We start from the raw sequence: 24,853 nt of genomic DNA on the forward strand, positions 1-24,853 counted from the left end.
GAGGTAGAGGTGCGGAGTGGGAAGGTTTGGCCAGGCCTCGCCCCCATGGGCTTGAGGAGACTGCCGAGTTAACGGCTGCCATTATCTCCCTGGCGAGAAGGGTTGAGGTGCACCGCCCGAAGCTGAGAATTTTCTCGGGAGCCAAGCCCACCCCGGAAGGGGAGGATGACTATGAGACCTGGGTTGAAGATACATCCCAATTGTTAGAGGTGTGGCCAGTTTCGGATGAGGAAAAGAGACAGCGATTGGTGGAAAGCTTAAGGGGCGGGGCAGCCCGGGTGGTCCGCGATCTGAGAGCGGCACGCCCCTTGGCTTCCCTATCGGAGTGTTTAGACGCTTTGGAGGAAGTGTTTGGACTGTCAGGGGATCCCTGGCGGCATTTAGCAGAGTTTCAACGGATGGGGCAGAGAAGAGGGGAAAAGCTCTCCGACTATGCTTTCAGGCTGGAAGGAAAGCTTACGGGGTTGCTGCGACGAGGTATAGTGAGGGAGGACGATGTGGCGGAGTTAAGGATGAGCCAGATATGTAGCGGTTCCCGGGAGGATGACAGGGTGGCTTGGAGTGTACGGCAGTCATTTAAGCAGAGCTCCCCTCCATCATTCGGACGGCTGATCCGAGAGGTACGGGCCGAGGAGTGTGCTTTGGGCCGACCAGGGGGCTCGGACCCTCAGGGACGGTCTTCAGCGGTTCAGGAGGTGGTAGCCGGGATGAGACCAGAGAAATCCAAGGGGTCCTCGGGGGCCCGTATCGGGAGGAGAGAGGCGGCGAGTAGTGGGTGCTATAACTGTGGGAGAGAGGGGCATTTCCGCCGGGAATGTGAGTGGCCGGGGGCGTGCTACCACTGTGGGGAAGCTGGCCACTTACGGAAGGATTGTGAGAGACGAAATGCGCCGAGGGGGGAGGGCCCCCAGGCCACCAAGAAGGGAGAGGTGTCGGGAAACTTAAGAGAGGCTCAGTGAGGGAACGGACTGGAGTCTCGGGAGGAACACGTTCCCAGAAAACCCCTATGGAACCCCGGAACAAACAAGCCCAAATTCCTGATGGGCTGGTGGGACCCCGTTCCAGCGTGTCCCTACGGATAGAGGGGATCTTTGCGAAAGCCATCCTTGACACCGGGTCGCAGGTTACCTTACTGTACCGGTCGTTCTACAACCAATATCTGAAGCATTTGGCAGTAACTCCGTTTAACGCATTGGAGATTTGGGGCATAAGTGATGGTGATTACCCGTACGATGGATACTTGTCAGTGAGAGTGGAATTTTCAGAGGGAGATGTGGGAGTATCGGAAGCCTTTGAGACGCTGGTGTTGGTTTGTCCGGATCCGGTGGAGACCGGTGGTGCTGCCCTGTTGGTGGGGACTAACTCCCCTCTGGTGCGACGGCTCTTGGGAGCCTGTAAGAAGAAGGGGGGGGAGAACTTTTTGGAGACCCTCTCGGTACACCCCGTGTTCCGAGGAGTGTACGAAGGAGTGAGTGACCCCCAGGGGCTGGACCCGGAGTGCAAACGAGGGACGGTGTGGTGCACTCAGGCGAGGCCTAAGGTGATACAGCCAGGGGAGGCGGCATTAGTGATGGGAACCCCCAGATTCCCCGGATTGCCGCCGGGAGAGGCCCTGCTAGTAGACGCCCCCGACGACCTGGAAAGGGAGTTCTGGTTCCCGGCTGGGGCGCTGGTGAGACCTGAATTGCAGAGGCCCTCAGCTGTACAGGCACGGCGGATGGGGGTGATGATACGGAACATAACGGAGAGGGAGATCACCTTTAAGCGCGGGATGCCCCTCGCGCACTTGTTCCCGGTGACGGTGATGTCCAGCGCCCCTGTGAAGCCCACTGGAAGAGAACTATTGGGAGACGGGGGGCGGCTGACCGAGGAGGCCTTTAATTTTGAAAACTCCCCTGTACCGCCGGCGTATAAGAGCAGGCTGGTGGAGAAGATGCTGAAGTTAGGGGATGTCTTTTCTCAGGGCGAGTTTGATGTAGGGTTTTCCAAGAGCACTCGGCACACCATTCGGGTAACAAATGACACCCCGTTTAGGGAGAGGTCGCGGCGGTTGGCCCCAGCAGATGTGGAGGATGTGCGGCAGCACTTGCGGCAGTTGAAAGATGCCGGGATTATTGCGGAGGCCCGAAGCCCATATGCGTCCCCCATAGTGGTGGCAAGGAAGAAAAATGGGAAGGTACGCATGTGCGTGGACTATAGGACCCTGAACCGCCGCACTGTTCCCGACCAATATACGGTCCCGAGGGTGGAAGATGCATTGGCCTGTCTAAGTGGTGCACAGTGGTTCAGTGTATTGGATTTGCGGAGTGGGTATTACCAGATTCCGATGAGCGAGACTGATAAGGAGAAGACAGCCTTTATCTGTCCCCTGGGGTTTTTCCAGTTCGAACGAATGCCCCAAGGTATCTCGGGGGCCCCAGCCACCTTTCAGCGGCTCATGGAGCGGACAGTGGGGGACATGAACCTGCTGGAGGTATTGGTGTACCTGGACGACCTGATAGTGTTCGGATCTACGTTGGAGGAACATGAGGAGCGGCTGCTGAAGGTGCTGAGTCGGCTGAAAGAGGAAGGGTTAAAACTTTCCCTGGATAAATGCCAGTTCTGTAAGACGTCAGTCAGTTATGTTGGGCACATAATCTCGCGAAATGGAGTGGCCACCGATCCGGATAAGATAGCCGCAGTCACCACCTGGCCGAGACCTCAGAAGGTGAGCGCCTTACGCTCGTTTTTGGGGTTTTGCGGATATTACCGGCGATTCGTGAAAGGATATGCGAAAATGAGTCATCCATTGAACCAGCTGTTGTGTGGCTATCCACCTATGGGGGGGAGGAGGAGGAAGGGAGACCGAGGGTCGGAGGTAGGAGGATACTTGAACCCGGGGGAGCCTTTTGGAGTGAGGTGGGATGCTCAATGTGAGGAGGCGTTCCAATCTCTAAAAAGGGCGCTGACACAGGCCCCAGTGTTGGCTTTTGCTGATCCCCGGAAGCCGTATGTTCTACACACTGATGCCAGTCACGAGGGTCTTGGGGCTGTTCTGTACCAGGAACAGGGAAACGGATTGAGGCCAGTGGCGTTTGTCAGTCGGAGCTTGTCGCCATCTGAAAGAAACTATCCCACTCACAAGCTGGAGTTCTTGGCATTGAAATGGGCAGTGGTAGACAAGTTGAGTGACTACCTATACGGGGCCCAGTTTGAAGTGAGAACTGATAACAACCCCCTCACTTATATCCTGACTTCGGCGAAGCTGGACGCTACTGGGCACCGGTGGGTAGCAGCCTTGTCTGCCCATGAGTTCAGCCTGAAGTACCGCCCGGGGAGTCGGAACATCGATGCAGATGCCCTGTCTCGTCGGGCGCACGACGAGTCGGGCACGGCCGAGGAGTGGAAGAGTGTCCCTGCCCAGGGAGTAAAGGCCATGTGTCAAGTTGGGAGCGACGGGGAAGTAGGAGCACAGATGGGAACGGATCGGGCAGTAGATCAACTGGGGGCTGACGGTGATGCGCTGCCCACTGGTTACTGTAATGTGACTGCTCTGAGGAACCGGCAGCTGCCGGAGTTGAGTCACCAGGAAGTACAGGCGGCTCAGCGTGATGACCCAAGCCTTGGCACTATCTGGTACGCGGTTAGCCAGGGTGATATGGGGCAGGTGGAGAAGGCGAAACATGCCTCCGTTCCTCTACTACTGAAGGAGTGGCCCCGGTTGAAGCTGAAGAACCACGTCCTGTACCGAGTCACTTCGCCTCCGGACCACCCCCGGCGCTGGCAGCTGGTCATGCCCGAGAAGTATCGAAAGGCTGTGCTTCAGGCTCTACATGATGATTCCGGGCACTTAGGGGTAGAGAAGACCTATGGATTAGTCAAGGACCGGTTTTACTGGCCCCGGATGAGGGGGGAGGTGGAAGAATACTGTAAGACCTGTAGCCGTTGCGTCAGGAGGAAGACCTTGCCTGCGCAGGCGGCTCCGTTATCCCACTTGCAGAGTGCAGGACCCATGGACCTGGTGTGTATGGATTTCCTGTCTATTGAGCCGGACACCAGCAATACCGCGAATGTTTTGGTCCTCACGGATCACTACACTAGATATGCGCAGGCTTTTCCTACTAAGGATCAGAAAGCGACTACAGTGGCGAAGGTGTTATGGGAGAAGTACTTTGTTCATTATGGCCTTCCCCGGCGGATCCACAGTGATCAGGGACGGGACTTCGAGAGCAGGCTTATCCATGAATTGCTGGATATGCTTGGGGTTGAAAAGTCCAGAACCACCCCCTATCACCCTCAGGGTGATCCTCAGCCCGAGAGGTTTAACCGGACCCTGCTGGACATGCTCGGCACCTTGGAGATTGGACGGAAGAGTAAGTGGAGTCAGCACATCGCCCATTTGGTTCATTGTTACAATTGTACTCGCAATGATGCTACGGGGTACTCGCCCTACTATCTGATGTTCGGACGGGAAGCGAGGTTGCCCATTGATCTGTGTTTTGGGACTGAAGCGGGGGAAATACCTTCGAAGCCATGTCTGAAGTACGTGTCCGATATGAGGAGAGAGTTGAAAAGGGCGTACGAGTTGGCTGAGGCGGCAGCCACCAAGCAGAACCAGCGGAATAAAAGGAGGTATGATCAGAAGGTAAAGTTCGTCCAGCTATTGCCGGGAGACCGAGTCCTCATCCGGAATTTAGGACTACAGGGTAAGCACAAGTTGGCGGACCGTTGGGCAGCCACCCCATATGTGGTGGAGAGTCAGATGCCGAATCTCCCGGTTTACCGGGTGAGACCTGAGGGCGGGCAGGGGCCTGTCAAGGTACTCCATCGGAACCACCTGTTGCCTCTGGGTCGAGAGGTGAAGATGGACCTAGAGTCCGAATGGGAGTTTACTCCTAGTACGAGGACTCTGCGAGGGCGCGGGGCGCGGGAAGAGGCCGCTGCGAAGAAAACGGGGCCGGTCCCCACCTCGAGAAGGGATACGTCATCGGAAGATGATGATTCGGACGTGTGGTACCTGCTTCCGTTCGCTGATTCCCCGGTGCCAGGAGAAGAGACTCTTGGCCCTTCCATCACTGAGTCAGGGGGACCGAGGGAGGGTGTTGCAGAGCCGCCTGTATTACAGCCGGCATTGGGGGAGGAGAGGGTGGAGGCAGAACCCGAGCCAGAGGGCTCACCGGGGCAGAGGGATCCCGGTGAAGGGGAAGGTCCGACAGATCGGCTCGAGGGGTCACCTGGGGTGTCTGAACAGGGAGAGTCCACAGAGGAAGTCCTGAGGCCTCAGAGGAGTAGGCATCCCCCGGAAAGACTCACTTATATAGCGCCGGGAGAGCAGGGTGTAATCTCTACTGCCCTGCAAAGTTATGTCACTGCTTTATGCACCTGGGTTGGGTTTTGTGTTTTACAAGGAGTACTAGTGAATTCTGTTAACGTCATGAGGGCATGACTTTTTTGAGGTGGGGGGAGAGTGTACGGGGTCTTTCTTTTGTTACATTTAAAATGGCGATTTTTGTTATGTTAATCTGTGGAATGCGGCTTTGTTGTGTTTTAACGCTGCAGAGAGTTTGCGCTAGCAGTTTATTGTGGTTTAGAGGGTGATAAGAGGGTGCTATTAGCCAATGGGTGGTTATGTATCGTTTTGTTTTCGGATGCCATGCTGTATGATATGACTGTGGACTGAGTTTTGGCGGGGAGTCGGGAGGAGAGACGAGGAGGACGGCGGACGTGCGGAGAGGCTCCGGTCGATCACTTCGGGTGGTCCCGAGCCGTGGGTCGACGGAATTCGGGTGGTCGTCTGACGTCGAACTTGAGCTCCAACGGTAGCGCGCGAAGAACTTGGACTTTGAATAAGTGTTGGCGCCTTTTTTTTTCATTACTTTCCTCTCTGTATCACATGTATATTAATGCCCTAGAATTAGTAATATCTATAAAGTGTATGTGTTAAAATTTACTGGGTGTGCTGGCTGATGATTGATGTTTGTGATTGATTCGGGCGACGATTGACCCTGAGGGGACTGCTGAAGCAGGTGCTGGGCGGGATTTCCCCTAGACATACACGAGCCAAAATAACGGAACGTTACAATGGTATTGCAGGAAAGAATATTCTTCTTTATTGCCCTCAAGAATGTGATGAGAGGCTTCTTATTCCCTTGAAATAGACCATTTGTTGAAGTGCTCCCATGGGGTATTTATCAAGAGATTAGCATATTCAAACCAGAAGGGAATAGACTTAATGTATGTAACATTTTCCAGATACGGCAATGGAAATCACAACCCATGAATACAGAGTGAGATGGAGAAGAAAAGATGTAACTCGTATTTCCAGGATTTAGACCCAGTGACTATGAAGAATGGGCAAGTTACTTCCAAATTTGTACGGTGGAGCAGAGCTGCAGGTGGTACAGATTGAGGGTTTGGAAGGTGCCATTCGAGTAGCCAGGTGATCAACTGCAGTGTAATTTGAGGGTGGTATACACCCCAGTTTCTTTGTGCCAGTCATGAAGACACTGGTTGTTTTGAGTTTGTATGTGGTATGCACCCCAGTCTCTGCGCCAGTTGTGAAGACACTAATTGTTATGGGTGGTGGATTAGTCGCCAGTCAAGTGGGGTGCCTTGTCCTAAATGCTGGGTGTTATTGGAGCTGTACTCATCAGGATAAGTGGAAAATATTTCATCATGTGCCATGTAGGTGGTGTAGGGAATTTAGGATGTCAGTTGGTGTAACTTGGTGGAGGAGTCCCTGCTTCTGAATCTTCCTTGTATCCTTGTGTGGTTGGTAGTTGAGTTTCTGATCAATTGGTGATTGCCAGGGTATTGATAGAGGGTGATTTGACAATTGTAATGCCATTAGATATGACGGTTTACATTAAGACCCTTTGGAGATGGCCACTGCCTGCCAGTCATGTCATGTGAATGTCCATGCTTGAATGTTGTCTAGATCCTGCGGCGTGCCAAGCATGGAATACCTCATTAGCTGAGTAACTGCAAATTGAGCTGAGCATTGAGTCATCCGCAAACAGCTCCTCTTCAGACCTCATAATAGAAAGTCATTGGTAAAGCAACTGAAAATGGTCGGGGCATAGGATGCTAATTGACCTTCAGTAAACACAATCATCTTTTGTGGATATCACTTTTCAAATAATGTACAATCATGCAACAGAGCTGGAGCTTGTTTGACCTATCCCACATAGTCCCATACATCCCGACCTCTTCCTATTGCTTGGTAGTTCATTCTTTTCAATTACAATTCCCTTTTGAAACCTACTGTTAAATGTGCTTGCATAGCACTGCAGGTGGTCCACCCCAGATTTTAACACCTTCCTGTGTTGAAGACTATAAGATCACAAAACATACGAGCATAATTAGGCCATTTGGCCTCTCGAGTCTGCTCTGCCATTCCATCATGGCTGTTTTATTATCCCTCTCGACCCTGTTTCCCTGTAACCTTTGACACCCATACCTCTCAGCCTGTGCTTTAAATATAGTCAATGACTTGGCCTCCACAGCCATCTGTAGCAAGGAATTCCACAGATTCGCCACTTTCTGGCTAAAGAAATTCCTCCTTATCTCTGTTCCAAAGGGATATCCTTGTATTCTGAGGCTGTGTTCTCTGGTCCTAGACTCCCTTCAGAGGTTCCCAACCTGAAGTCCATGGAACCCCTAACGGTATTGGTCCATGGCATAAAAAAGGTTAGGAGCCCCTGCTAGATCTTTGAAACATTGATATAACCATGTCTCATTTTCCCTTCTGGTTCCTTTACCTTTGATCTTAAATCTGTGTGACTCCGGTTATTATGTCCCTGCCAGTGAGGATGTCTTCTCCTTAATAATCCTATCAAAAGCCTTCATGATATTCAGAAACACAAATAAGTCTCCTCTTAACCCTTTTTGAGTTGTGGTGACCAACAGGTGGTGGCCTGGTTACAGTAGTGTAGTGGTTAGCGGAATCACTTTACAGCAGCAGCAATCACTGAAGAGAGTTTGAATCCCATCGCTGTCTATAAGGAATTTGTGTGTTCTCCCCATTACTGGCTGTGTTTCCTCCAGGTGCTCCAGCTTCCTGCATGGTTAGGATTAGTGAGTTGTGGGCATGCTACACTGTCACTAGAAACATGGCGACACTTGTGAGCTATCCTCAGACTGTGTTGGTCATTGACACAAATGGCACATTGCACACTTGCACACTGCTTTGACGTACTTACAGTATGACAAATAAAACTAAACTTTAACTTACCGTTATCATCTGGGCGCGTGATGGCCATAACCATGACAGGGACTCCAATGGCAGATGACAGCAGCCACATGCAGACATTGACAATCTTTGCATTCATGGGTGTGCGGAAATCCAATGCCTTAACGGGGTGGCAGACGGCAATGTAGCGATCCACGCTCATCATTGTGAGAGTGAAGATGCTGGTGAACATGTTGTAGTAATCAATTGATATAATTATCTTACACAACAGCTCTCCAAAGGGCCAGGTGTTCATCAGATATTTGGCACTCTGGAATGGCAGCGTACTCGTGGCTAAGGCATCTGCCAGCGCAAGATTGAAGATGTAAATATTTGTAGCGGTCTTCATTTTTGTGTACCTGAGAAAGCAATAGAAACTCCATTATAGCTGGACATTTAGTGGGAAAATCCCTTAGTTTCCTGCAGGGACTGACTCTTGCAGAGCAACACACACACAATGCTGGAGGAACACAGCAGGTCAAGCAGCATCTATGGAGAAGAAGAGTCAATGTTTTGGACCTAAACCCCTCATCAGGATCTTTCAGGACTCTTACTGAGGTGACTACTAGTGATGCGGGTGGAGTCTACTGTTGGTATCCTGGTGAACTTGAACAGTGTAGAGTATAGCTGTCCTGTACCAATTAGTCTCCAGCCTTACAGCCCTGAACACTAGTGCACTGGGTGCCAGTTGCGAGAGAAAGGTACTCACATATTTTCCTCCCCCCCCCCCGCCATCCTCCCCCACCCTCCAAGACCAAGACCAAGTGGTACCTGTGTGATACCAGAGCTGAGGTTACTAACCCAATCCAAACCAGTGATTAGAGCAGTTCTTGCTAAATTATTAATCCTCCAATTATAACCAACTAAAATATTCATGAATACGCAGTTCTGCCTGTTGTCCTGGAAGCCATATGTGGTTCCTCGGGTGCTCCTGTTTCCCTTCTCATTCCAGAACATCTCCAGATCAGGGTTAGTATGCTGGAGCCGGAAACATGGCAACACTTGCAGGCTGCCCGGCGCATCCTCAGACTGTGTTGCTTGTTAACGCAAACAATACATTTCACTGTGTGTTTTAGTGTACATGTGACAAGTAAAACCAATCTTAATCTTAAATAGGGTGTATGGAGTGACCTGGGAATGGTAGCATCTCTGGTGAAGGAGCTCGTGTGTCCAGTCTAGGGCAATTTGCTCATTCACCTTGATGCCCACCGGACAGGCAGCTCTCACCTGTGGCTCCAAGTCACTGCTTGCATGTGACAGTGGCCACACCCCAGTACAATACTTCAACAGATGGGCTAAACCAGGTGTGTGTAGCCAGCACACCTATACCCCGGTGAGGTAGGGCCATTCCTGCTCTAGCATGAAGTCAGCTCTGATGGACTGGGCAGATGAAATCTACGGTGAGATCCAACAGCCAGGAAGGCAATTCTGCAACACTTCGTGGAGAACGAAAGGTATGATGTCATGGTCATAGCTGTCTACCGCAACCAAGGAACCAACACTGGACCCAGACTTCTGAGGGTTGAGAGAGTGAAACTGCCCCAGTGCAATGGCTTTTCCACTTTAAAAACCACCACACAGATTTCCCATCATCGTCGGGTATGACGGACAACCACAGTCATTAATCTTAAATATTTATGCCTCAATCATCATCAATAAAAACAGAGGTGATACAATCATCTTCAATTAGCTGGCTAAGTGGGCTTGTACTTGATGCTGGGTCCACTACATTACAACAGGGATTGCACTTCAAGAGGTACTGAGGCTGAAAAGTATTTTTCAACATGCTGAGGTTATGAAAGGAATGACCAGATGTTGCAAAGAGCTGCAGAAATGGAAACCAAAAATGCTGGAAACAACAGCAATCAGTGTCTGCAAAAAGGGAGGAATTTATGTTTCAGGCCTCATTGTTGTAACCTGTAGCTTATCTGTATAAAGTACGACCCCTTAGGAAACATTGTGATAATGGCACAGAGACCAAGATTTAGTCAGGGCATCAAAAGTTACAGGGAGAAGGCAGGAAAATGGGGTTGACAGGGACAATAAATCAGCCATGATGGAATGGTGGAGCAAATACAATGGGCTAAATAGCTTAATTCTGCTCCTACGTACTATGGTCTTAACATTCCTCCTGAAAGGCAGCGTCCCTGATAAAGGTACTGATACTACAGTATGGACCAAGAGCATCAGCCCGCAATAGAATTGAACCCACAGCCCTTCACTATGAAGGCAAGAGTGCTTAGGCTGAACACTGAGGTATAGGCAAAACCCCTAATCTGATTTCTGATGTGTTGCGGAGACGCAACTGAGTTTAAAGGAAATGTGTACCTTGATGCAGTAACTACAAGAGCACAGTTAATTCTGCTGGGTTGATCTCATTGACAGTTATTGATGAATCTAACATGAGCATAAATTTTACCTCCTTCTTCAGTCCAAGTTCCACCTGTGGTGAAGTTCAGCTTTGGCAGAACAGGAGATAGCACCATTAGCGGGATGAACCCATGCAGAATCTTATTCCTGAAATTGTCTGTTTTTTGTACTCACACTTAACAAAAATCGTTGTCTAGACTGCACAAGTACTGGATTGACGGGAACTGAATTATCACCTGTCAGGTCTTGGATTGTATGGCTGGACTTGCTTTCAAGTGCTCTTCATCTTATGTTCTCGCTATTTATTGCTTATTTATTATTATTATTATTGCCATCAACTTTTTTCTCAGCTCAATCTGGTAAAACCTGAGGTATGGGCATAGCCAAGCATGCTCATTTGTCAATTGCTAGGAACTTTTGGATTACTCTCGTGTTTAGTATTGTGGCTTTCTGAAGATTTACACAGATATTACTGTGTAGCCCTAATTGTTTAATGCTATTGTGTAGTGTCTTTGGGGTGACACCAGTTGTAGATATTACTATTGGGACAATGTATAGACTGATCATGTTCTTTCAATTTCCTCTTTTGATTCAGCATATTTCTGGTGTTTTTCACTTACTGATTTCTGTATGTTGTGTATGTTTGGAATGGCTGTATCTATTAAATAAGTTGTTCTTGCTTGTTTATCCTGTATTATTATATCTGGATGGTTACTATGGATTGTCCTATCTGTAATAGCTGATCGGTCATAATATAATTTGTGGTGTTCTGATCCTAAAACTGGAACAGATTTGTATTTATAGCAAGATGTGATTTCATTTAAGTTTGTATTTTAAAGCACACTTTTGATGGAAAATGTTTGTCACTTAATTGTGCTGTATAGGTAATCAGATTGTGTTAAACTGTTACAGGATCCTGTAAAGTATTGGATTGTTTCTAGTTTTTCTTGGCATTTTCTACATTTATCATCTTGAATTGTTGGTCTTTAATTATGTATTTTTGCGATTTTTTTTCTGTTAACCACGGGTTAACCACGGGTTTCTATATCGCTACAAGAAACCCTATTATTATTGTTTTTTTTTCCTTTATTTGCACAGTTTCATAAAAAAGAATCATAGAAAAGTACAGCACAGAAACAAACCCTTTGGCCCATCTAGTCTGTGCCAAACCATCTAAACAGTACAAAAAAATTGCACATTGGTTGTTTGTCCTGTTTGGGTGTGGTCTTTCATTGATTCTATTGCATTTCTTGTATTTACTGTAAATGCCCACAAGAAAATGAATCTCAGGGTTGTATATGGTGACATATGCACTTTGATAAATTTACTTTGAACTTCAATAGGCTGTCTGAAAATATTCTCAAATCATAACTATTCCTTGGGTGATTTACTTTCCTGCGTGTTTGTTTTTTTAAGTACACAACTAATGTGGTTAATGTTTGCTTTATAGTATTTTGAAATGCTTCGGTAAGTGCTGGAAAGTCTCAGCAGAGATGCCATCTGTACAGAGAAGCAATTACCAAAGTTGCAATCTGACATTTTCAGATTTCTACTGTTTTCTTCTCACCATACATTACCCACTTAGAAAAATGGTTAACTGGTCACATTAAATTTCAGCCATTTTTTTTTAGCACAACCATTAAAATGGACAAATAGTGACTGTATGTTTTCCTGAAATCCTAACCATGTACGTTGTGTGTTGTTATAATGTGTTTTGCACCTTGGTCCGGGAGGAACGCGCTTTCATTTGGCTATATTTACATATGGTTGAATGATAATTAAACCTGAATATGTATTTATTTTGTTTGTTTATTGACTGACAGATAGAGACACAGTGTGGGATAGTCCCCTCCAGCCCTGTGAGATGTGCCACCACAACAACTCCGATTTAACCTTGACCTGATCATGGGGCAATCTATAATGACCAGTTAATCTAGCCGGTACGCCATCGAATTGTGGGAGGAAACTGGACATGAAACAATCCCACCAGAACAAATTCCAGTGGTAGCCGGCTTGGTACACAACATGTAATTGGTAGATATTTTTGATGCAACCAAATTTTGATGTGCATCTGGAAAGGCCAGGCACCTTTGGTTGACTCTTTTGCAAGTTGGCTCATGGGAGTGGCACTTGATGGGAGGGGTGCTGCCCACAGCACCAGCAAGCTGTGTTCCATCCTGAGCTCCAGTGCTGATTGTGTGGAGTTTGCAAGTTCTTCCTGTTAATGTATGGGTTTCCTCCACATATTTTGGTTTCCTCCCATGTCCCCAAGATGCACAGATTGTTATGTTAATTGGATGTTGCAAATTGTCCTTGTAAGTTTTACCCTCCACATTCCTGTCGGACTTGCTGAGAATGTGGAGAGCGAGGAAAAAAATATTAGGGAATATTCCATTCAGGGGCCACCTTATTAGGTACACGTGCACACCTCGTGAATGCAGATATCTAATCAGCCAATCATGTGGCAGCAACTCAATGCATAAAAGCATGCAGACAAGGGGTTCAGTTGTTGTTCAGACCAAGCATCAGAATGGGGGAGAAATGTGATCTAAGTGACTGTGATAGTGGAATGATTATTGGTGTCGGACGGGGTCATTCATGCATCTCAGAAACTACTGATTGTTTTCACATCCAACAGTCTCTAGTTTGCAGGGAATGGTGCGAGAAACAAAAAAAAATAACACCCAGTGAGCGACAGTTCTAAGAAGAGAAATGCCTTGTTAATGACAGAGATCTGAGGAGAATGGTCAGACTGGTTCAAGTTGACTCAAAGCTGACAGGAACTCAAATATCCATATGTTACAGCAGTGATGTGCAGAAGTGGGATGCGCTGCAGCAGCAGAAGGCCACATAGGATTCCATTCTTGTATTTAATCAACCGGGCACTGAGCGTACTGAAGAAATGTGAACTGACCTGATGTCTAGAAACCAATTGCACCATTCCCTCAGTGTCGATCCAGATTATCTACTTGACACTGTTAAATATGATTGGAATGTTGCCTACTGTTTGACCTATGGGGTTGCACAGGTTACTCCTCAAGCAAATGGAGCCCCGTGACTTGCCTTTCATCAAATCATTAATGCCGAGAGGAATTTTTAATCTCGAAGTAAATCATAATGAGATCTGTCAGCCTGCCAGATACAACACAGTTTTAAGTTCCTTTGCTTTGGTAAAATGGAGCAATAAGAATGTTAATCTAACTGCAAAAACAAGTACGGCAATTAGCCAATTATAAGCTGTGTGTTAATAGACACCAGCATCTTCTTTTTCAGATTTATAGCATAATAAGAGCTGCTATGGTGGCATTAATTGCTCTCTGCTTTTGCTCAGTTAACTTGGAAGCATGCCACAAGATGCCAGCTGTTTAGCGATATGGGAAGGATCTCTTATGGGATAGTCAGCACTGGAGGTTGTGCAGGTGAAGGTGAGTCTCAGAGCAGAAGTGTAGCAAAGAAAGAAATGCTGAAATGGGGGAAGATCTGGAAATTAAATATTCCCTTTGGTCACATTGCAAGATTGCCTTACAATGCATCTAATTTACTGGTGTTTCTCATAGAGAAAGAAATATAGACGAAGGTGCAGGTGTCATCCTTCAGCCAATGAAACTGTTTCGCCGATCATCCACGTTGATACCCGGTTTCCTGGTCTCTGTCCATCTTCCTTGATCTCTTTAGCATTCAGAAATATATGTACCTTCTTAATGTCTTGGAAGAGAATTCCACAGCTTCACAATCCTCTACATGCTAGAATCTCCTGATTTCAGCTCTGATGTGCATGCCCCTGCTAAACGTGTTTAAACACACACCAACCCTGATGGCCAACATTGTTTAATTTATATACTCGGCTTTGACTTCCAAATGAGAATTAATATATGGCAAACAGACTCAAAGGAAAAATGTTCACAAGAAGTCACCCACTATTATCCCTTCTGTCCTTCGTCAAAGACAAGGGTGATAGATGGATGACACAATAGACATAATCTTGCATCAAAGAAGATGCAGGGATTGGCATCAATCATGATACATGGTCATTCTCAATCTCCCAAAAGCGTTTGTGTCATTTGAGGGAATGTGGACCATCCTTTTCCCATATGGCTTTGGGCAGAAATTTGTCTCAGTCTTGCATTTGCTTTGTGACTTAAACCAAGAAGTTCATAATAGAACCAGTCTTGATGTCATCACCCTGATATCTTCAACACTATGATGGCAGAATATAGTATTAATGGTTAGACTCTTGGCAGTGTGAAGGATCAGAGGGATCTTGGGGTCCGTGTCCATAGGACACTCAAAGCTGCTGCGCAGGTTGATTGTGTGGGTAAGAAGGCGTACGGTGCATTGGCCTTCATCTACCGTGGGACTGAGTTCAAGACCTGAGAGGTAATGTTGCAGCTGTATAGGACTCTGGTCAGACCCCACTTGGAGTGCTGTGCTCAGTTCTGGTCACCTCACTACAGGAAGAATGTAGAAACTATAGAAAGGATGCAGAGGAGACTTACAAGGATGTTGCCTGGATTGGAGAGCATTGGGAATAGGTTGAGTGAACTTGGCCTTTTCTCCTTGGAGCGACAGAGGATGAGAGCTGACCTGATAGAGGTGTATAAGATGGTAAGAGGCATTGATCATGTGGACAGCCAGAGGCTTTTTCCCAGGACTGAAATGGCTAACACAATAGGGCACAGTTTTAAGGTGCTTGGAAGTAGGTACAGAGGAGATATCAGGGGTAAGGTTCTTTTTATGCAGAGAGTGGCGACGGTGGTGGAGGCTACAATAGGGTCTTTTAAGAGATTCCTGGATAGGCACATGGAGCTTAGAAAAACAGAGGCCTATGGGTAACCCTATGTAATTTCTAAAGTAAGTACATGTTTGGTACAGCATTATGTTCAACATCCTTTGCCCGTAGTCCAGAACCAAAGTCACCAGTGATGAAGCATAGAGAAGCAAACTGGAGTCTCTCCAATTTGCTTACCATCACAACAGGTCAACATCCAATGCCATTTCATCGACTCTCCACTCGCTCTGGAACATCTGGACTGTGAAGATCCATATATCAGGATGCTTTTCATTGACTACTGATCTGCATTCAATACTATCAACTCCTCAAAACTAATCAATAAGCTCCAAGTCCTGGACATCAAAAACTCCTTGTGTAACTGGACCTTTGATTTTCTCATTTGTAGACCTCAGTCTGTTCAGATTGGCAATATCTCCACCCCAGTCAGCATCAGCACAGGCGTACCACAAGACTACTCTGCTCCCTTATGTGTGGCTAAGCACAACTCCAATGCCATATTCAAGTTTGCTGACAACACCACTGTTGTTGGCCAAATGTAAGGTGGTGATGAGTCGGCATATAGGAGGGAGATACGACTGAATGGTGCAACAACAACAGCCTTGCTCTCAATGTCGGCAAAATCAAAGAGATGGTTATTGACCAGAGGGGGAGGAAACCAGAGATCTATGAGGCAGTCCTCATTGGGGCATCAGAGGTGGAAAGAGTCAGCAATATTAAATTTCTCAGTGTTATCATTTCAGAAAATCTGTCCTGGGTTCAGCATGTAAATGCAATTATGAAAAAAGCATGGCAGTGGCTGTACTTTCTTAGGAGTTTGTGCAGATTCAGCGTGTGATCTAAAACTTTGACAAACTTCTACGGATGTATGGTGGAGAGAATACTGACTGTTTGCATCATGGTTAGTTGGGAACACCAATGCCCTAAAATGGAAAAACACTGCAAAAAGTAGTGGATATAGCCCAGTCAATGACGGAGAAAGCCCTCCTCTGCATTGAGCACATTTACAAAGGGCGCCGTGCAAGAAAGCAGCATCCATCATCAAGGACTCTCCCTACCACCCAGTCATACACTCTTCTCACTGCTGCTACCAGGAAGAACCACATATCCACACCATGATTTGTTCTGTTTCATTCTCTAGAGATGCTGTCTGGCCTTTTGAGTTCCTCCAGCATGTTGTTTGTATTTTAGATTTGCAGGGCTTTGCTTTTTAAGCCTCCTCCTGAAGGAATTTATTTATCAGGTGTTGGTTCTCAGAGAGTTTCTGGATGTTAGTAAAAGTGTCAAATGAATGCAGATATAAGATTCTAATTCTAACCAGTGATATAAAAAATGCAGGGTTATGCCAGTATTTCCTGAATAATTAACGTATAAAGATTCAATGTCAGCAGCAGATTGAATCTGGCTGGGATATCTCAGTAAAAAGTTACACTGGCCAGTTTTCACCCAGCACTCCCATTAATCTGGTGAGTATAATCTCAGTCACCCCATTAATATGTACAGTACACCTGTTTATGATAGTATAAAAATAGATGAAAAATCAGTTAAATAGTTCAGGTCCTATAATGGTTGATTATATTTCCTTCTGAATTAATTATTTATTTGAGCTGAGAGTTTATTTGATGTTTCAGCTGCAGTAGATGAAAGCTATGTTATTGTATTTTACCTCCCTCATCCACCATCTCACAGAATTACATTTACCGAGTACCCTTTTCTGCAAATTGCTTTGGGATGTGCTCAGATTACAAAAAGGTGTTATGTAAATATTTCTCCCTTTCTGTCTATCGGTGGTTTCCCTGCTAAAGGGAAGCAGTGACCTGAATTATATCTATTACTTGTTTGTCATGGCCTCTTGCTGTTTGCCTGAATGCACAACACCACTGGCAAAACAAACAGAACTAAATCACTCCCGGTCCATGTTCTCAGTGGCCTTGTGAGGGAATACACTGCCCCATTTAACTCTGAGCCTTCTGGAATGCTTTTGGCAAAACTAACTCAGGAGTATTGTGGGCAGTTTTGGTCACCTACCCACAGGAAAGATGTAAATAAGGTTGAAAGAGTACAGAGAAAATTTATAAGGATGTTGCTGGGTCTGGAGGACCTGAGTTATAAGGAAAATCTAAATAGGTTAGGAGTTTATTCCTTGGAATGTAAAAGATTGAGATATTTGTTAGAGGTTTAGATATGATAAATGCAAGCAGGCTTTTTCAACTAGAGCATAGAAACATAGAAAACCTACAGCACAATACAAGCCCTTCAGCCCACAATGCTGTGCCGAACATGTCCTTACCTTGGAAATTACCTAGGGATACCCATAGCCCTCTATTTTTCTGGGCTCCATGTACCTGTCCAGCAGTCTCTTAAAAGCATCCACCTCTACCACCGTCACCGGCAGCCCATTCCACGCATTCACCACTCTCTGAGTAAGAAAAATCTTACCCTTGACATCTCCTCTGTACCTACTTCCCCAGCACCTTAAAACCGTGCCCTGTCGTGCTAGCCATTTCAGCCCTGAGGAAAAGCCTCTGACTATCCACATGATCAATGCCTCTCATCATCTTATACACCTCTATCAGGTCACCTCTCATCCTCCATCGCTACAAGGAAAAAAGACCGAATTCACTCAACCTGTTCTCATAAGGCATGCTCCCCAATCCAGGCAACATCCTTGTAAATCTCCGCTACACCCTTCCTGTAGTGAGGTGACCAGACCTGAACACAGTACTCCGTGGGATCTCAACAGGGTCCTATATAGCTGCAACATTACCTCTCGGCTCCTAAACTCAATCCCACGATTGAGGAAAGCCAATACACCATATGCCTTCTTAACTACAGAGTCAACCTATGCAGTAGCTTTGAGTGTCTTATGGACTCTGACCCCAAGATCCCTCTGATGCTCCACACTGCCAAGAGTCTTATCATTGATACTATATTTTGTCACCATATTTGACCTACCAAAATGAACCATCTCACACTTATCTGGGTTGAACTCCATCTGCCATTTCTCAGGCCAGTTTTTCATCCTATCAATGTCCCACTGTAACCTCTGACAGCCCTCCACACTATCCACAACTCCTCCAACTATTGTGTCATCAGCAAAGTTACTAACCCATCCCTCCACTTCTTCGTCCAGGTCATTTATAAAAATCACAAAGAGTAGGGGTCCCAGAACAGATCCCTGAGGCACACCACTGGTGATCGACCTCCATGCAGAATATGACCCATCTGCAACCACTCTTTGCCTTCTGTGGGTAAGCCAGTTTTGGATCCACAAAACAATGTCCCCTTGGATCCCATGCCTCCTTACTTTCTCAATTAGCCTCGCATGGGGTACCTTGTCAAATACCTTGCTGAAATCCATACACACTATATCTACTGCTCTACCTTCATCAATGTGTTTAGTCACATCCTCAAAAAATTCAATCAGGCTTGTAAGGCACGACCTGCCTTTGACAAAGCCATTCTGACTATTCCTAATCATATTATGCCTCTCCAAATGTTCATAAATCCTGCCTCAGGATCTTCTCCATCAACTTACCAATCACTGAAGTAAGACTCACTGGTCTATAATTTCCTGGGCTATCTCTACTCCCTTTCTTGAATAACGGAACAACATCCACAGCCCTCCAATCCTCTGGAACCTCTCCCATCCCCATTGATGCAAAGATCATCGCCAGAGGCTCAGCAATCTCCTCCCTCACCTTCCACAGTGGCCTGGGGTATATCTCGTCCAGTCCCAGTGACTTATCCAACTTGATGCTTTCCAAAAGCTCCAGCACATCCTCTTTAGTAATATCTACATGCTCAAACTTTCAGTCTGCTGTAAGTCATCCCCACAAACGCCAAGATCCTTTTCCATAGTGAATACTGAGGCAAAATATTCATTAAGTACCTCTGCTATCTCCTCCGGTTCCATACACACTTTTCCACTGTCACACTTGATTGGTCCTATTCTCTGAGGTTGGGTGGGACAGCAACCAGAGGTCATGGGTTAAAGGTGAAAAGTTTAAGGGGAATATGAGGGGAAATTTCTTCACTCAGAGGGTCGTGAGAGTATGGAACGAGCAGCCTGCACAAGTGGTGCATGTGAACTCCATTTCAACATTTGGATAGGTACATGGATGATAGGTGTATGGAGGACTATGGTCCCGGTGCAGGGTGATGGGAGTAGGCAGCTTAAATGTTTCAGCATGGACTAGATGGGTTGAAGGGCCTATTTCTGTGTTGTACTTTTCTATGACTCTAACTCGTGGATCAGTCTGAGTTCTTTATTTTCTCAGCGTTGTGGTGATAGCCCTCAATTTGATTCTTGACTTCCCTAGCAGGAGACGACAGTCAGCCTGGATCAGAGATAACATCTTGTCCTCACAGTCAATCAACAGGTGTACCTCAAAGATATGTGCCTAGCTCATTGCTCTACTCTCTCTGCACTCATGACTGTGTGGCTACGCAGAACTCAAACACCATCCATAAATTCGCCAATAACACCATGCACTGTTTGGGAGGTGGTAAAAGACTTCAGAAGGGTATAGACTTAGTCAGCTGCATCATGGGCACAAGTCTTCCCATCATTGAAGACATCTTCAGAAGGAAGAACCTGAAGAATCTTTCATTAAGAACCCTCGCCATCCAGGACATGCCCTATTCTCAATACTACTATGAGGGAGGAAGTACAGGAGCCTGAAGACTGACACTCAATAATTTAGAACAGATTCTTCCACTCCGCCATCAGATTTCTAAATGGTCCATGAACACTACCTCACTACTACTCTTTTGCTCTATTTCTTGACTTTTTATTGTAACTCCTAGTAATTTGTTACGCCTGCTCTGTTGATTGCCACACAACAACAAAATTCACAATGAATGTCAGTGATGGTAAACCTGGTTCTGGGCAAAAGCTTTCATGGTTCTTGCCTCTGAGCCCTATTCTTCAGGGCAGGAGTGTAGCGCTCAGCTCGGGATAGGGTTAGTCTCAGTTATAAAGCACAGGTTACTGCAGCTATTCTGGGTGTTTCTCGGTATTCCAGCATCTGCAGCCACTTGTGTCTCCATTAGGCTCAGATAGTGATGACTCTGTGGTGGAATAATCACTCTGCAGATAGACTCAGTTTACATTTATCATTTGGCTGCTTGAGCAAGTTATTGGATGGTGACCAGGAAATCAACTTCAGGGAGAATCACTTCCAGCCACAAAGTCACGGCATTGAAATACCATCACCAAGTTGGTGTCGGTCATCAAGCATCATTTGCACTAATCTTACACTAAACCCATTTTTATTGTTCACAAACTTCCATGACATCCCCTCAGATTCTACAACTCACTCTCACAATGGGGACAGTCTACAGCAGCCAGTCTGAACGCACAGGTGAGGAATTTCTTTAGCCTGAGGGTGGCGAATCTGTGAAATTCATTGCTATGGACACTGTGGAGCCCCAATCGTTGGGTATTTAAAGTGGAGGTTGATAGGTTCTTAGTTAGTAAAGGTTATGGAGAGAAGGCAGGTGAATGGGGTTGAGAAGGAAAATAATCAGCCACAATTACATGGCAGGTCAGACTCATGGTTAAATGGCCTAATTCTGCTCCTATGTCTTATGGTCTTATTTTAGCACATTCCCTTACAAACCCAGCGATTGCTGATTGTGTTCAATTTCAGCCACTGTATGTAGGCATTTGAATATTCTCCCCGGTCGTGTCCGTTTCCTCTGAAAGCTCTCGTTTGCTCCCACATTCCAAGCATGTGTTGTTAACGTTAGTAAGTTTTGGAAATTCTATGTTGGTGATGGAAATGTGGGGACACATGCGGGCTGCCCAGCACTATCCTTACTGACTTAATTTGTTGCAAAGGATGCATTTCACGGTATGGTTTGATGTGACAAATAAAGCATATCTTTTTTTTTCTATCTTTCAACCTGTGATATGGGATGTGGGAGGAAATCGAGGCACCCAAGGGAAGCCCACATGGTGACAGAGAACATGCAGACTCCACAGGGACAATATCCAAGGTTTGGATTAAATTTCAGTCTCTGGTTCTGTGAGGTGGCAACTTTCTACCTGATCCACTGTGCCGCTGACAAATTGGGTAGCATTTGATGGATTGGATTAGAACACTTTCATCTTTTGAAGGGGATCAGTTATTCACTGACTAGCTGTGTGTTGAAGATTTTAATGCCCCTTTTTCCTTGAGCTTACAGTACATCTTAAGCATTGCTGGCTCTTTGCCATGAAATTGGCTAAGACAAAGGATTTATCTATTTCATTGATATATTGGCTGATGACACAACTTCAGATAGTGGCAAGAAGATGCTTAGGAGTGACATCGATCAGCTGGTTGAGTGGTCCTTGTATTCAATGTCAGTAAGAGCGAAGAATTGATTGTGCACTTTGGAAAGGTTAAGATGAGGGCACATGCACCAGTCCCCATCAAGGGATCAGTAGGAAAGCAAATTCAAATTCCTGAGTGTCAACATCTCTGAGGATTTACTCCGGCTCCAGCATATCGGTGCAGTTATAAAAAAGGCACAACAGTGGCTATGTATCATTAGGAGTTTGAGGAGATTTCGTATGTCACCAAAGGCACTTGTAAGTTTCTACAGATGTACCCTGGAGAGCATTCTGTCCGGCTGCATCAGCATTTGGCGTGGAGGGTGAGGGGCTACTGCACAGATTCGGAAAAAGCTGCAGAAAGTTGTGAGCTCAGCCAGCTCCATCATGGACACTAGCCTCCTCAGCATCCAGGACATCTAAAAGGAGCCATATCTCAAAAAGGTGACATTCATCATTAGGGACCCCCACCAACCTCTTCTCATTGCTACTATCAGGGAGGAGGTACAGGAGCCTGAAGGAACAGCTTCTTCCCCTCTGCCATCAGTTTCTGAATGGACATTGAACCCACCAACATTTTTTCTCTTTTTGCACTACTTATTTAATTTAAAAAATATATACTTACTGTAAATTAGGTTTTATATTATTGTGCTGCTGTTGCAGAATGACAAATTTCATGACCTATGCCAGTGATATTAAATCCTATACTGGTTCTGATCTTTTGAGTGTCATTGTGTAGTAATTCCATCCATATATTACAATGTGGTCATTATACCAGTCTAGCAACACACATCAAAGTTGCTGGTGAATGCAGCAGGCCAGGCAGCATCTCTAGGAAGAGGTGCAGTTGACGTTTCAGACCAAGACCCTTCGTCAGGACTAACTGAAGGAAGAGTTAGTAAGAGATTTGAAAGTGGAAGGGGGGGGGGGATCAAAAATGATAGGAGAAGACAGGAGGGGGAGGGATGGAGCCAAGAGCTGGACAAGTGATCGGCAAAGGGGATACGAGAGGATCATGGGACAGGAGGTCCGGGAAGAAAGACGGTGGGGGGGAGGGGAACCAGAGGATGGGCAAGGGGTATATTCAGAGGGCCAGAGGGAGAAAAAGGAGAGTGAGAGAAAGAATGTGTGTATAACAATAAATAACAGATGGAATACGAGGGGGAGGTGGGGCATTAGCAGAAGTTAGAGAAGTCCATGTTCATGCCATCAGGTTGGAGGCTACCCAGACGGAATATAAGGTGTTGTTCCTCCAACCTGAGTGTGGCTTCATCTTTACAGTAGAGGAGGCCGTGGATAGACATGTCAGAATGGGAATGAGATGTGGAATTAAAATGTGTGGCACATTTTAACAGGTCATACCCCATCTGTTATTTATTTATATACACACATTCTTTCTCTCACACTCCTTTTACTCCCTCTGTCCCTCTGACTATACCCCTTGCCCATCCTCTGGGTCCCCCCCCCCTTGTCTTTCTCCCTAGACCTCCTGTCCCATGATCCTCTCATATCCCTTTTGCCAATCACCTGTCCAGCTCTTGGCTCCATCCCTCCCCCTCCTGTCTTCTCCTATCATTTTGGATCTCCCCCTCCCCCACCCCACTTTCAAATCTCTTACTAACTCTTCCTTCAGTTAGTCCTGACGAAGGGTCTCGGCCCGAAACGTCGACTGTACCTCTTCCTAGAGGTGCTGCCTGGCCTGCTGCGTTCACCAGCAACTTTGATCTGTGTTGCTTGAATTTCCAGCATCTGCAGTATTCCTGTTGTTTGCATTATACCAGTCTAACCTCATTGCTATTCATGTTATCTCATAAGCAAATAAAAAACAAAAGGGTCTAACTGTCCCAGTTTGCTGAAGTATTACCTGCTTGCCTACCTGGTAAGAAGTCTGTAAGTTGAAGCCCCATTCTCAGAGCTGAACACGCAATCTGTTGTGTTCCTTAGGAGGTGATGCCCTGCCAGATTGCCGTCTTTCAAATGAGATATTGAATCAAGCTCCATTGTCCCATTTCAATGGATTTAAATGATTCCACAGTGCAAAGGTTTTGGGGAGAAGACAGAAAAATGGGGTTGAGAGGGAAATTGAATCAGCCATGATGGAACAGCAGAGCACACTCGATGGGCTGAATGACCTAATTCTGCTCCTGTGTCTTATGGTCTTCTGCTGGAGCCTGTGTCCATAGTGCTTCCTCAACCAGCACCTCTAAAATTCAGATCAGCTGGTATTCAACACAAAATCCAATTCTTGAATATAATAATGAAAGCAGAAAGCACTGGAAATACTCATCAGGTGAAGCAGCATATTTAGGGAAATAGAATTAATGTATCAGGTTAACAATCTTCCATATGAACTATTTCAATGAATGGTCAACCTGAAATATTAAACCAGCTTCCCTCTGCATGGTTGCTAATTGACCTTTTGGATAGGACGGATGGTTGTGCAGGTAGTGGTTAGCATAACAACTTCATGACTCTGGTGACTGATTGGAACAGCATGGTTCAAGTTCCACTGCTGTCGGTAAGGAGTTTGTATGTTCTCCCATGACTGCGTGTGTTTCCTCCCACATTCAAAAGACGTACAGGTTGCAGTTAGTCAGTTGTGGGCTTGCTATGTTGGCGCCGAGAGCATGGTAACTCTAGTTAGTCCTGACGAAGGGTCTTGGTCTGAAACGTCGACTGTACCTCTTCCTAGAGATGCTGCCTGGCCTGCTGCGTTCACCAGCAACTTTGATGTGTGTTGCTAACACTAGTGGGCTGCCTGCAGCACACCATATTAGTCATTTACACATGTGACATATAGAGCTAATCTTTAGTCTTTGAATACTTCCAGCATTTTATTTATAATAAGTCATTGACTCCATATGTGGAATCTGGGACCTGTTGGCCTCAGGATTCAGCAGTTGTAATTTCCTTTGCAACAAAGGGTGGCATTTGATTAGAACAACCAGATAACTGAATATCAAAACCCATCTAGGTCACTGTTCATTAATAATAATAATAATAATTTTATTTATATAGCACCTTTCATACTTTACATAGATTGTAAAGATAAATCAATATTGTCAAAAATACAAAAATTATAATTAAAATCACAAGTAAAGATACAAATTATATAGAATAAGTTGTACTCGAATATACCAAATTATATAAATGTAATCAACAT

At 46.0% G+C, this 24,853-nt stretch overlaps 1 protein-coding gene across 1 annotated transcript in view; it reads right to left on the reverse strand.

Moving 5' to 3' along the window:
• Nucleotides 1-24,853, reverse strand: part of LOC140190655 (delta-type opioid receptor-like) — a 34,808-nt gene that overhangs the window by 1,646 nt on the left and 8,309 nt on the right. Inside the window, exon 3 of the mRNA XM_072247423.1 lies at nt 8,213-8,568. Within this exon, the coding sequence (XP_072103524.1) occupies nt 8,213-8,568 (356 nt within the window). The remainder of the gene's footprint in view (nt 1-8,212; nt 8,569-24,853) is intronic.

This window comes from Mobula birostris, chromosome 30, assembly GCF_030028105.1.
Source record: "Mobula birostris isolate sMobBir1 chromosome 30, sMobBir1.hap1, whole genome shotgun sequence".
Lineage (NCBI taxonomy): Eukaryota > Metazoa > Chordata > Chondrichthyes > Myliobatiformes > Myliobatidae > Mobula > Mobula birostris.